The 15315-nt window shown below is 44.6% G+C and overlaps 1 protein-coding gene across 1 annotated transcript in view; it reads right to left on the minus strand.

Annotated features, from left to right (window-relative positions):
• Nucleotides 1–323: 323 nt before the first annotated feature.
• The window catches only part of CIMIP6 (ciliary microtubule inner protein 6), a 53955-nt gene continuing 38963 nt past the window's right edge, over nucleotides 324–15315 (minus strand). Inside the window, exons 4-5 of the mRNA XM_073553921.1 lie at nucleotides 5316–5431; nucleotides 324–749 (exon numbers count right to left, since the gene is read on the minus strand). Coding sequence (XP_073410022.1) covers nucleotides 603–749; nucleotides 5316–5431 — 263 coding nt within the window. The 3' untranslated portion in view covers nucleotides 324–602. The remainder of the gene's footprint in view (nucleotides 750–5315; nucleotides 5432–15315) is intronic.

Genomic DNA, 15315 nt, shown 5'->3' on the forward strand with positions numbered 1-15315 from the left:
ATTTATAATGGAGATGCAATTGACAATGTAATCCTGCCTACTAATATTCATGGCACAAGCTGCAAAACAATACAAAATATGTTTTTTTTTCCATCTGGATTCGCAGACTGAAAGTCAGCGGGGTATATAAATGGTATCTTATCAAATCTCATAAACATGCTGCAGTAATAATCCGCAGAGGAAACAAACCTGTGGAGACGGTGTACATTATCACAGAAGCTTTTCTCCTATATTATGCAACTTTTAAAGAAACGTTTAACATAAAAAAACTTTTTTTAATACTGAATTCCCTTGTTGGATATGTAATAACAGAACACACAAAAGTAGTAGAATTTTGCTTTTATTTTACAAAGTCAATATGAATATCAAAAGACCAATGTCAAAGTCAAACCCCATTGATCGTCCCAGGACTCCATTGATCATACATCACCGGTAGAGGAGAGGAACTTTCTTCTGGAAGGTTGAGAACTGCCTGAATTGCTCCGTTCTGTGGCTGTAATTTTGAGATCGGTTTTGGCCGCGTCTCTGAATTCTGTTTTTGATAAGTGAGCTTCAGCAGTGAAACATCTGCTGGGAACCATGCAAGCAGATATTGGGTGAGGTCATGCTGCTTTCCACTCAGTTTCCTCTTTCTGTTTGTAGCTATTGAGCGCATGTGACCCTGTGGCATTTAGGAACAGCCCAGTTCCCTGAGGAACAGCTGAACCACTCTCTGTTTTTATCTCTCTCCACACAAAGCCTCCATGACGCTGAAAAAGGAAATAGAGTTGACATTAGCAGAGGAACACTTGCAGAAGGAAAATGCAGCTGTGGACTGAGCTGAAATACCGGCCAAACATTCATATAGTTATATGGCTTTCCCGGACATGAGCCTGGTAGTGATGACAACATAACCATTCTATGAAGCCCCCCGAATCCATCACAATACCTAGAAGCAACATCTGAATCTACCAATTTACAGTATAAGAGCCCTAGGGTCTGGTTATAAAATTACCTCTGAGATACTTAAAGGGAATTTGTCACCTATTTTTTTGTCTCTAAGCTGCCATTACCGCCATCAGGGGCTTATCTACACAATGCTGTAGATAAGCTCCCAATGTACCCTGAAAGAGAAGAAAAAGGAGTTATATTATACTCACCCAGGGGCGGTCCGGGTTCAGTTACATTATACTCACCCAGGGGCGGTCCGGGTTCAGTTACATTATACTCACCCAGGGGCGGTCCGGGTTCAGTTTTGGTCTGATGGGTGTCGTGGTTCGGTCCGGCGCCTCCCATCTTGTGCAGGCACCTCTTCCGGTGCCTGCACACTGCAGTACTCTGCTCTGCCCTCAACAGGGCAGAGCAGTGTGCCTGCGTCGGAGCCGCGACAGGCAGGAAAGAAGAGGACATCATCGCTACAAGATGGGAGGCGCCAGACCGGACCGCGACTCCCTCCGGACCCGAACTGGACCACCCCTGGGTGAGTATAATATAACTCCTTTTTGTTCTCTTTCAGGTTACATCGGGGGCTTATCTACAGCATTTTATAATGCTTAGAGGAAAAAAAATAGGTGACAAATTCCCTTTAAAGAGGTTGTCCACTACTTTATCATTGATGAGCTATCCTTAGGATAAGTCATCAATGTCTGATCACTAACCACATTCAACTGTTCCAAAGAGAACGCTAGAAATATACAATGTAGTCACTGATACATTTTTTTCCATTGTAGGAAAAGTGTTTTTTTCTGCGTCCTGTTTGTCGGCGCGCTTCCTGTGCTAGCTATATACTGTAGAACATAAGGAAAGTATACCAGGAGACTTGTAAAGCAAAGTGCAAGCTAACTTTTTAGTGTGAGTTTTTAGATATCTCAAACCCCCTCACCCAGTGGGTAAATAATAAGGGATTTTTTTATTCTTGGTACTTCAAGTAATTTCTTAGACAGCATCTATGGACTACAGTAGGACTATAGGAGGAAAAGGGTCACAGCACAGACCTTTAAACTTTGTATGAAAACACAGACTCTATTGGTTTGGCCTTGTTCAGAAATAGTTGGAACAGACTCAGTTTCGACAATTCATCACACAAAACAATAGTAGGTTGAGGCAGGCCAAGAATAAAAAGTAACATATCTAATATTCACATACCTTGGCACAAGGCGAAAAAGTGATGCTTATCCATACTTTATACAAGCACTAGCATCTGTCATTAGGATCAACCCGCCTAAGCTGTCTATATGAGTATTGTCATAACTGTTTTTAGATTACCAGGGACTCCTTCCGTGTCGCTTACGCTAGGGGCGTCCTATCTATCCCTGCTCCACAGATTAATTCTGATGGTGAAGATGCTGGGGCCACATACCTTGCTGTGCTCCTGAATCAGCCCTATATATGTACCCCTTGCCACCCAAGGAAGTGGGGAGTAATAGTTCATGAATATACATAAACCAGACAAACAAGGAAGGATGTACAGGTATAAAGGGAAAATGCCAATAATACAAATATGCACTCACAAACAACAGAGGGGAACACCGGGGAGAAAAGGACTATAAACCAAATAGGAGAGGAAAAGTATTTGCAAATTGCCAAAAAACTCCAAGCTACAGTCACAGAACAATACTCCAAATGGATATACCAACAACTGACTCCTCCTCTCCCCACCAGGCAGTACAAGACTTAACACTGGCAATCCGGATTGCCAGAGGTGAGTATATATAGGAGAGGTGAGTGACCAATACTGAACAGCTGAGATCATCCAAGCAGGGAGGCTTCAGAGACTAGCTGAACAGTTTAACATCTGTACTGCTAACAAATACCTGCACCACCTAATAAGAAGGAGACATAATTCTAATCAGTGCAGGAGTACATGAAATCAGACACTGGGGTCTTCTGGCCCCTCTCTGTTGTGGTAAACTCATGACAGGTATATAGGTCACAGGAAACTGAATAAAATGATACCTTGATATCTGTAATCCAATGTCATTTTAAGAAGGAATCCACATTTTTCTTGATATGTAAATGAGCTGTTCAGGACCATGGGTCATAGATCTGAGAATCAGCCTCCAGAGTTTTTTTCAAATGAAAGGGGGTGTTACCGCAATGAAACATGCAGGGTGTCAGTCATTACATGTCTCACACTGGTAACGCCCTTGTTCATATAAAATTAACTCTGGAGGCAGATTCTCAGGTAGATCCATGTCCGACACATAAGTCTTAACATCTCATTTACATTTTAAGAAAATACAGATTTCTCTGTAATTAAACATAAAATCGCAGATATCATTATTCAGCTTCCTACGACCTGCATGTCCATATAGACGGCTTAGGATGGTTGATCCTACTGACAAGATTCCCTTTAATATTTCGCCTTCCACCTCTTAACAGTCGCACTCTATCCATGACTGTGCCAATCTCTTGGCCATTAAAGGGGCAGTGTTTATTTAAATATAGATCATGTGGCTGTTTTTTTTGTTACTTTAGGAACATTCGTTTGCTAGAAACAGGAAACGCCTTAATAACCCTTTTTTTAATTTGCTCTGATTTTGTCTATATTACAGTTAAAATTGAGCTCCTGTCTCGGGAGATCAGTCTTGTCCCCCTCCTCCTCCTTTCTTTCCTATGTATGGCTGTAAGACTACTGGCTGCAGCAGGAGCTTCCCCCCATTGCCATTTCTACAGTAGATCACTAAGGGTAAGATCACACTTGCGTACCGGGGTTCTGCAGATGGCTGCGTACTTCCTCCCTGAAGCTCCGCCCACTTCCGCACTTCTTCTGTTTAGGTCCGCCTACTTCTGTAGGCGTCCTGCGTACCTATCTTTAACATTGGCTACGCAGGACATGCGGATATATACGGATGTATGTGGATGCGTCGTTTTTACGGAAGTACGCAGCCGTCCGCAGAGCCCCAGTACGCAAGTGTGAACTTAGCCTTAGAGAGCCAGGGATTCAATCAGAACTGACCAGCTGAAGATTAACCCCTGATTTCCTACAAGTTTGACTATGTCAGGATTAAGCAAAAAAATTTATTGAGAACTCAATACATTTATCTCTAGGTTTAGTGTTCCTCGAAGTATCCTGCCAAATCTACTATATAATCGTCTAATTCTGTCTGTCTGTTTGCAACGGAAATCCTGCGTCGCTGATTGGTCGTGCCCGGCCGGCCGCGTCCAATCAGCGATAGGAGCAGTCTGGCCGCGAATTGGCGCGGAATTTGAACGACGCACGCCACTGCTACCGTCGGGAGATCTGCGGCGTCTCCCGACGGTTGCCGCGGGTCATCTCCTGCCACACGGAGGTCAGCGGCGACGCAGCTGGGAGATGACTGGCGCAGCGCTCAATGTGCGGATGGTACCCAGGGTCCGGAGGAGACTCTCCTCCAGGCCTTGGATACCATAAACCTGTAAAAAATAGAATTAAAATAAAAAATAGTGATATACACACCTTCCGACGGCCCCCGGATTGTTTCCCTCCTTTTTTTTATTATTTTTTTAATTATTTTTTACATTCTATCTTTTACTATTGATGCTGCATAGGCAGCATCAATAGTAAAAAGTTGATCACAATTGTCAAACTCTATGCTTGACAAGTGTGACCAACCTGTCAATCACATTCCAAGTGATGCTTCAAATCGCTTGGAATGCGTTTGAATTCCGCATGCAAAAATCTCATGAAAAACACATGTTTTCCGTGGGAAAACACATGAAAATTCACATGCGTTTTTCCCACGACGGGAGTTGCGGAAATGCTGCAGAAATTTCCGCAGCATTTCTGCAACGTGCGTACTTGGCCTCAGTGTGACACGCAGCAGCGACCAGGCCCCCACTGTGAGATCGTCGATCGTGGTGGATCGTCCTGGACCATCTTTTGAACGTCCCGTTGGCCATATTCTAGTATACCCGATGCGTTAGAATTGGGCCACCATCTAGTTATCTAATATTTGTACAGCTTTTTGTGCTGTTTTGAATCTCATGATGAAAATCAACTTAGCAAATCAACATGGAGTTAATACCGAAACACAATCCAGGCGTTCCTTGTAAAACAGTCAGACCCATTACATTTTACATTCACTCATTTGCTATGAACATACATAGTTTCATGCATAGACTCATTCTGCTAAAATAAACATGAGACCAATGTACAGTGTTGTAAATCCTACGTTTACACCTTCCTCCCACCGTGTAGGAAGGGGCTTTCATTTCAGGTCCTGGAGGCTTTACACAATGTATATACTATAAACTGCAACATTAATAAAGAAAGGAACGCATAATATGATTTACTATATTGGACCCAGGAATTTAAGATTCCTGGATAAATCTAGAAGAAATCTGTATCTTCTTACCTTCCCCCGAATTGGTTCATTGGGTGTTAATCTTGAATCGTATTGATGCAAAAAGGAAGTCTCTTCCAGTAATAGTTTTGGCAGTCGATTTGTCCCCCTGGGAGATGCTAGAGGAACTATGAAACAGTACATGTGTTAATGACATAGAAAATGCACGTTTCCAGAGGCATTTAGGATTCATTCTATATAATTTGCTAGTAAATGAAGAAGCAAAATATTATTCCAAAGTATGACATTTACTCATTAAAATGTTATTAGTATAGTATTTGAGGTGACGTAAAGGAAATTGTGGCAATGCGGTCTTGGATGTGTGGCTCCTACATCAGTGAGCCTGGGTGGGTCCCAGCTACGAGAGACATCTTCTTTGGGCACCCGAATGGAAAGTGCTAACCACTGAGCCACCATGTTTCCTGCAATAAGCCAAATAACATGTAAGGGTGGCCCACATTACGGGGCGGACCTTGGTTCATCGGGCACCATGGTTGTTTATAATATGACACATCCGGGACACCACTAATTTGTGTTTTCTGCCCCTATAACAGGACAAAAAGGATGTTTGCTACGTATGTGAATCCAGCTTAAAGGGGTTGTCTGGTCTGGATCAATAAGTCTGCAGTCACTCTGTGTGACTACAGATTTATGCATCCCCCCTACATTGTGCGCAGAGGAGATTTGCCGGTTGCTGAGCCAAAATTGGAGAGTATGTATGAGTTATACATACTCCGGGCCAGTGGGCACGACCTCACTTCCATACATTTGTATGTAGTGAGGCCACACTCACTGAATGACCAGACCCACTGGGCGGACTCTGGCCACGAGTATGTATAACTCATACATACCCTCCGGTCCGGGGTCAGAAATCGGTGAATCCCCATGGTGCACAGTGAGTTCACTGGGGGATTCATAAGTCTGCAGACTAATTGATTTGGTCCAGCCTTAGGCTACATGTCTGCAGTGACTGTATGTGATGGCAGACTTGTTAATCCTCAGATCGCATGTACTGACCGCTGTGAGGATTCTGCAGTGCTGACACAGGGAGCAGCAGTAGCGTGACCACAAGTATGTGATCTAAATACAAAAGTGACATGATGACTAGATGGGCACAGCCTCATTCACTACAAGGGTATTAAGTGAGGCTGGACAGTCTAGATGGAATGTGGCCAGGAGTATGCACATCGCTCCCGGTGGTGGCACCGGAGAATTGTCGCAGCGTTCAGTGCGCATAATCTGAGTATTAACTAGTCTGAATTGACATAGAGTTACTGCAAACTTGTACCCCTTTAATTGCTGTAGTTAGAGGACACAAGATTAATTTACAGCAGCTGCACCTGCTTAGAGAAGCCCACATTCATATACTGTATATTGGATGGTGAACTATAGAGATGAAGCTGTCATGCTCTGGCCGGGAGACCTGTGGCCGATCCATGCATTGTGGTCTGGGGTTGGACCGATTTACATCTGAATGAGCCCTATGGACCATAGACTGCACTAATCAAATGTGTATATTAATTTAGCTGTTTTCAGACAGTTTATGCATTCAGTCGGTAGTTCATGTGGACGGTCACGTGGATATTCTTATCTCAGTGTTACAATGTTTTTTACTTAAAAAGTAACCATCATTTTAAATTTTCTCTTTTTTTCAGAGGTGGTCGGACTACAAGACAAAGAACATAATGGTTACAAGCTCATTTCTATAGAGCTTGTAATCACTGCTCTGATCCCATGAAGCTGGCTGGATCCGGCCTGCTTCAGAGGCACTACAAATCTGCTATACTGCAGAGGCAATATCAGAGAGCGCCCGCTTCAGGTCAGCCGCCAGAAGAAGCCGCTGGTCCAAACTGTCAATCATGAGCGCACCGCCCACTGGGAGGCAGCAGGTGGGTGGACTCCTGAAGATTGTCCTAGATATCATTTACAGTACAGAGGTCAGCTCTGCAGCACAGACTTCTGCTCAGTCACTTGAAACAAAACACAGATTAGGAGAAGAGGAATATTCTTTTTTATTTACAAAAGCAAATTTTCCCCCTTTGCAAACTCATATTAGAATGAAATTATGACAGTTCAGAAGTCATACTATTATTCATCTGTACAGGATTGTATGACATTAGAAAACAATGGGTCTGTTTTACTTCCACAGACAGCGCCACTCTTTTACAATGGCTGTATTTGGTATTGTGGATAAACCCCATTCACTGACATACCACCCCACCCCATAAACTTTCACACCCTCATAGAAATCTTAAACACCTTGACCTACACTCATTCTCTGAATCCCTCCTCCCTCTCACAGATATAAGTTCCTTACACAATGCAGATGACGCTGCTACTCTATAAAACACCACAATAGCTGTAGCTTTGGAATCTGCTGCCCCACTTACACATACCAAAGCTCGCAAAATCAACAGACAGCCCTGGCACACCAGCCTGACTAAAGAACTGAGGCAAGCTTCCAGGGCTGCTGAGCACAGATGGAAAAGATCCCACTCCAACGAGCACTTCATTGCATTCAAACAGTCCCTCACTACTTTCAAGACCACACTCGCCACAGCTAAACAAACCTACTTCTCATCTCTCATATCCTCCCTGTCTCACAACCCGAAACAGTTATTCAACACCTTCAATTCTCTCCTCTGTCCCCCAGCACCTCCTCCCTCCCCACTTATCTCAGCTGAAGACTCTGCCTCATTTTTCAAGCAGAAGATTGATAACATCAGAGACAGTTTTGGTCAACAACCCCCAGAGCCCTTCCTCCCGACTTCCCAGCCCTCAACCTCCAAAACCAACTTCTCCACCATTACAGAAGATCGACTCTCCACTCTACTCTCAAGATCACATCTCACCACCTGTGCACTTGACCTGATCCCATCTCACTTCATCCCAAACCTCACCAGTCTTCATCCCAACCCTAACCCATCTCTTCAACATATCACTAACAACTGGTGTTTTCCCCTCAAGCTTTAAACATGCCTCCATCACACCTATCCTCGAAAAGTCCTCTCTTGACCCATCCTCTGTATCTAGCTATCGCCCTATATCACTTCTCCCCTATGCCTCCAAGCTACTGGAACAACACGTCTACCTTGAACTGTCCTCCCATCTCTCTTCTTGCTCCCTCTTCAACCGCTTACAATCTGGCTTCCGGTCACACCACTCCACTGAAACTGCCCTTACTAAGGTCACCAATGACCTCTTAACCGCCAAGAGCAAGCGACACTACTCTGTCCTCCTCCTCCTGGACCTGTTGGCTGCCTTTGACACAGTGGACCATTCCCTATTATTACAGACCCTCTCATCCCTTGGCATCACAGACTTGGCCCTATCCTGGATCTCATCATACCTAACAGACCGGACATTCAGCGTCTCCCACTCATACACCACCTCCTCACCTCGCCCCCTATCTGTCGGGGTCCCACAAGGTTCAGTCCTAGGACCCCTGCTCTTCTCCATTTACACCTTTGGCCTGGGACAGCTCATAGAATCTCATGGCTTTCAGTATCATCTCTATGCTGATGACACACAGATCTACATCTCTGGACCAGATATCACCTCCCTACTAACCAGAATCCCTCAATATCTGTCCACTATTTCATCCTTCTTCTCCGCTAGATTTCTGAAACTTAACATGGACAAAACAGAATTCATCATCTTTCCCCCATCTCACGTGACCCCCCCCAACGAACCTATCCATTACAGTAAATGGCTGCCCACTCTCTCCAGTCCCACAAGCTCGCTGCCTCGGGGTAATCCTTGATGCTGATCTCTCCTTCAAACCACATATCCAAGCCCTTTCCACTTCCTGCCGACTGCAACTCAAAAATATTTCACGAATCCGTTCATTCCTCAACCAAAAATCTGCAAAAACCCTAGTCCATGCCCTCATTATCTCTCGCCTTCACTACTGAACCTCCTGCTCTGTGGCCTCCCCTTGAACACTCTCGCACCCCTCCAATCTATTCTAAACTCTGCTGCCCGACTAATCCACCTGTCCCCCCGCTATTTCTCAGCTTCTGCCCTCTGTCAATCCCTTCACTGGCTCCCCATTGCCTGGAGACTCCAGTACAAAACCCTAACCATGACATACAAAGCCATCCACAACCTGTCTCCTCCATACATCTGTGACCTCGTCTCCCGGTACTTTCCTGCACGCAACCTCCGATCATCACAAGATCTCCTTCTCTACTCCCCTCTTATCTCCGCTTCCCCCAATCGCATAAAAGATTTCTCTCGTGCATCCCCCCTACTCTGGAACTCTCTACCACAACATATCAGACTCTCACCTACCATCGAAACCTTCAAAAAGAGCCTGAAGACCCACCTCTTCCGACAAGCCTATAACCTGCAGTAACCACCGATCGACCAAACCGCTGCATGACCAGCTCTACCCTCGCCTACTGTATTCTCACCCATCCCTTGTAGATTGTGAGCCTTCGCGGGCAGGGTCCTCTCTCCTCCTGTACCAGTTATGACTTGTATTGTTTAACATTATTGTACTTGGTTTTATTATGTATAACCCTCCTTACATGTAAAGCGCCATGGAATAAATGGCGCTATAACAATAAATAATAATAATAATACCATCTTTTGTGTAAGTACTTACCTTATGCATTTTTTCACCAAACTATTTAGTTTAGGAGTGTGTCTCTCTAATTTTTTCCTCTTGTTTGCTCAGTCTTTTGTGTTGGTATTCATCCCATTCACTTTGCTGGAACTGTAAGGCCTCATTCACACATCAGTATTTTCCACCCGCGAGAAAAACAGACTGATTATTCTGATCTGACCTTGATCAGAGTGTGATCTGAGTATCATCAGTTTTTCTCGCACGTGGAGAACAAAAAAAATTCTCCACTTTTTCCTTTTCCTTTCTAACAGTCCGTGAAAATCGATTTTTTTCACAAACCCTTAGACTTGCATTGCCAATTTTGAAAGACCCTTAGACATATTTCCACGGAAATAAATTGGACATATACACAGCTCCATAGAATATCATGCACAAGTGCAATCTGTGAAAATCACGGATAGGACCTCTACAAAAAATCGGACGTGGGAATGAGCCTTAAGACCCTGCATTTTTGATGAAGCGAAAATATGCAAAGTACAAAACTCACCAAAAATGCAATGTGGGAGCACAGCTTTATGATCAGTTATGATCAGTGTTTTTAGCCAATGACAAGGCTGGATTTACACAAGCAAAACATAGGTGGATTAAAGAGGAAGACAGACTTTAAGGGAAAAACTGATAATTCTTATTTTTTATGTACTTCTGCATTTACATGAGCTAAAAAAATGCCATAAAATCCTATTTCTATACACATTAGAAACTCAACAGCCAAGCTTGCCAATATCAGCAGGATCGTATAAATATCTCTGGTAATCTGCATGGGGGTTACCAGTTGTGGGGAAGGTGACTTGACGGACAGACTTGACTGAAGGCAGAAGAGACGGTTTGTGCTCTATAGATGGGTATTGGCAATGACGGAAGGGAAACAACTGGGGAATATGGAAAAGGAGTGCAGTACGTTAGTTTGACCACAAGATGGCAGGGGGGAGCGTGAGAACAGAACTTTACAACAGCTTAGGGCTATGAAAACGCTTAGTCATGGGGGGGCGGGGAGATAGGAACCCAGGAGGGAAATTCCGAGGAAAGGGATAAATAGGACAGGACAGGGTTCCAGACTAGTCTAGTCCCGGAAGAGCTCAGGAGGAGGAGACTCAGTACGAAGGACTGACAACGGTGGAGAGCCCGACCAGGGGACTGACAGTAAGAGACAGCCAGGGGGGGTGGCCCTGACACAAATAACCGCAGGACAGACGAGGCCCCGGGGGTACTGATTGAATCATAGAATCATAGAATCGTAGAGTTGGAAGGGACCTCCTGGGCCATCTGGTCCAACCCCCTGCTCAAAGCAGGATTCGCTAAATCATCCCAGTCAGATGTCTGTCCAGCCTCTGTTTGAAGACTTCCATTGAAGGAGAACTCACCACTTCTTGTGGCAGCCTGTTCCACTCATTGATCACTCTAACTGTCAAAAAGTTTTTTCTAATATCTAATCTGTGTCTCCTCCCATTCAGTTTCATCCCATTGCTTTTAGTCTTTCCTTGTGCAAATGAGAATAAAGTTGATCCTTCTACAATGTGACAGCCCTTTAGATATTTGTAGACAGCTATTAAGTCTCCTCTCAGTCTTCTCTTTTGCAAACTAAACATTCCCAAATCCTGCAACCTTTCCTCATAAGACAGGGTTTGCAGACCGGTCACCATTCTGGTCGCTCTTTTCTGAACTTGCTCCAGTTTGTTGATGTCTTTTTTAAAATGTGGTGCCCAAAACTGGACACAATATTCCAGATGAGGTCTGACCAAAGAGGAATAGAGGGAAATAATGACTTCACGTGATCTAGACTGTATGCTTCTGTTAATACATCCTAGAATTGCATTTGCCTTTTTTGCTGCTGCATCACACTGTTGACTCATATTCAGTCTGTGATCTATTAGTATACCCAAGTCTTTTTCACATGTGCTGTCACTTAGCCCTATTCCTCCCATTCTATATATGCTTTTTTCATTTTTATTGCCCAGATGTAGTACTTTGCATTTCTCCCTGTTAAAAACCATTCTGTTAGTTGCTGCCCACTTCTCCAGTTTATTTAATTGATTGGACGACGACCTCGGACAGGTGAAGCGCCGGCGGTAGATAGGTCTAGGGCAGCCCCAGCGAAAGATCCGCAAGGAACGTCACTACGACTGAAGGAAGGTGAAGGTACCCGGGCCTGAATACGGAGAGCTGTAATGGAGCTGCGGTGCATGGCTACGGTCGTCGGGAGGACGGCCAATAAACTCGGACCTGTTACAAGCAAAATCTGCCTCCGTCTATTGTCTGTGTTGTCTGTACGCGGTAAGCAGTGGACCACCCCCCAATCTGGGCCCCTACTACATTGTCTCTACTCCTATGCAGATGTTGGGGGGAAGGAATGGGCATAACAGAGTTTATTTTGTGCTTGATGCCAGGATGCCCTGTTGGAATGGGATGGAATGGGAGGGGAGGGATTGAGGAAGGACACGGCCTTAAGATCTCTGCTGCAATTTTTGATTATTGGCTTGTATGCTTTGCCTGCAGAGTTGACACGCTTCCTGCCACCACCTTCGAATATCTGCTCAAAGCAGCAAATGCTTCCAATGCGCCAGCATCGGGCTCAGCCTGGCCCACACCGATGGCAGAGTCCTCGTTCTTACTGGAAGCCAGGACCACTGCAACTATCTGGCTGAGACCGCGCTATCCGCAGCTTATTAAACACACGGACACTAGTAATGTGAAACAGCAAACTCATGGTTAGGAAACAAGTAATAAAGTCATGCACAATTAGGGTAATAACAATGGTTCTTTTACAGCCGATTCACATATACATCTAAAAGATACACTCGCAGATAAATAAACATATACTTTATAGCATAACCTGTAATATACCACAACATAGGATCATTTAATACACATAACCGTCAAATACAGTGCAAAATAATTCTCATTTCTCAATATAACCATAAAAGTATGTTATTTTGCCCAATAAAACGACACCCACGTATCAGATGTCAAATGAGATTAGGTTTGGAAAGCAGATTTTTATCCCTTCTGTTTAGTTTGTGCTGTATTAACTCCTTTAAAGCTGCCGAGAACAACATCAATTGATAAATTAGAGGCGAGATTTCCCTTAAGGCACCTGCAAGGTTAATATAAAAAAAGAATTTCTACCTGACAGCCACTCACATCCAAAGACTGAAAACTCAGCATGGAAGGTGCAGTTGTAGGGACGCGGATGTATAATCACCTGGTGTGTATAGAATGTATACAGTATATGTATATATATATATATATATATGAGAGAAAGAAACAGGGGAGAGAGCAGCCTCTGTTCTAACTGAATGGTGCGTCACTTACATGTTGCATTAGTGGGAAGGGTCGGTTCCTTTTTTTTTGCCTCTTTTGTTTTAATATTTGACTGTTTCTATTGTTTCTAGCTGAAGACAAAATGATTAACGATCAGATCCAAATCATTATAATATAATTTATCATAGATACAATGGATTGTTCATACTTAAAAATATAATCAATCTACAATACAAACCTTGTTAGGTACAAATTGCCATAAGCAAGGGAAATATATGATTGACTTGTCTGGGTGACAAAACCTACAGTAATGCCGGTCACTACAAAGCCTACGCCCTACAGTAACGCCAGTCACCACAGAGCCTACAGTAATGCCGGTTACTACAGAGCCTACAGTAATGCCAGTCACTACGGAGCCTACAGTAATGCCAGTCACTACGGAGCCTACAGTAATGCCGGTCACTACGGAGCCTACAGTAACGCCGGTCACTACGGAGCCTACCGTAATGCCGGTCACTACAGAGCCTACAGTAATGCCGGTCACTACAGAGTCTACAGTAATGCCGGTCACTACAGAGCCTACAGTAATGCCGGTTACTACAGAGCCTACAGTAATGCCAGTCACTACGGAGCCTACAGTAATACCAGTCACTACAGAGCCTACAGTAATGCCGGTCACTACGGAGCCTACAGTAACGCCGGTCACTACGGAGCCTACCGTAATGCCGGTTACTACAGAGCCTACAGTAATGCCGGTCACTACAGAGCCTACAGTAATGCCGGTCACTACAGAGCCTACAGTAATGGCGGTCACTACAGAGCCTACAGTAATGCCGGTTACTACAGAGCCTACAGTAATGCCGGTCACTACAGAGCCTACAGTAATGCCGGTCACTGCAGAGCCTACAGTAACGGCGTTCACTACAGAGCCTACAGTAATGCCGGTCACTACAGAGCCTACAGTAATGCCGGTCACTACGGAACGTACAGTAACGCCGGTCACTACAGAGAATACAGTAATGCCGGTCACTACATAGCCTACAGTAATGCCAGTCACTACAGAGTCTACAGTAATGCCAGTCACTACAGAGCCTACAGTAATGCCGGTTACTACAGAGCCTACAGTAATGCCGGTCACTACAGAGCCTACAGTAATGCCGGTCACTACAGAACCTACAGTAATGCCAGTCGCTACAGAGCCTACAGTAATGCCAGTCTCTACAGAGTCTACAGTAATGCCGGTCACTACAGAGCCTACAGTAATGCCGGTCACTACAGAGTCTACAGTAATGCCGGTCACTACAGAGCCTACAGTAATGCCAGTCACTACAGAGCCTACAGTAATGCCGGTCACTACAGAGTCTACAGTAATGCCGGTCACTATAGAGCCTACAGTAATGCCAGTCACTACAGAGTCTACAGTAATGCCGGTTACTACAGAGCCTACAGTAATGCCAGTCACTACAGAGCCTACAGTAATGCCGGTCACTACAGAGTCTACAGTAATGCCGGTCACTACAGAGCCTACAGTAATGCCAGTCACTACAGAGTCTACAGTAATGCCGGTTACTACAGAGCCTACAGTAATGCCAGTCACTACAGAGCCAACAGTAATGCCAGTCACTACATAGCCTACAGTAATGCCGGTCAATACAGAGCCTACAGTAATGCCCGTCACTACAGAGCCAACAGTAATGCCGGTCACTACAGAGCTTACAGTAATGCCGGTCACTACAGAGCCTACAGTAATGCCGGTCACTACAGAGCCTACAGTAATGCCGGTCACTACAGAGCCTACAGTAATGCCGGTCACTACAGAGCCTACAGTAATGCCGGTTACTACAGAGCCTACAGTAATGCCAGTCACTACAGAGCCTACAGTAATGCCGGTCACTACAGAGTCTACAGTAATGCCGGTCACTACAGAGCCTACAGTAATGCCGGTCACTACAGAGCCTACAGTAATACCGGTCACTACAGAGCCTACAGTAATGCCGGTCACTACAGAGTCTACAGTAATGCCGGTCACTACAGAGTCTACAGTAATGCCGGTCACTATAGAGCCTACAGTAATGCCAGTCACTACAGAGTCTACAGTAATGCCGGTTACTACAGAGCCTACAG

The sequence above is a fragment of the Dendrobates tinctorius genome, unplaced genomic scaffold (genome assembly GCF_039654945.1).
Source record: "Dendrobates tinctorius isolate UK_male_01 unplaced genomic scaffold, ASM3965494v1 ptg000203l, whole genome shotgun sequence".
NCBI classification, from domain to species: Eukaryota; Metazoa; Chordata; class Amphibia; order Anura; family Dendrobatidae; genus Dendrobates; species Dendrobates tinctorius.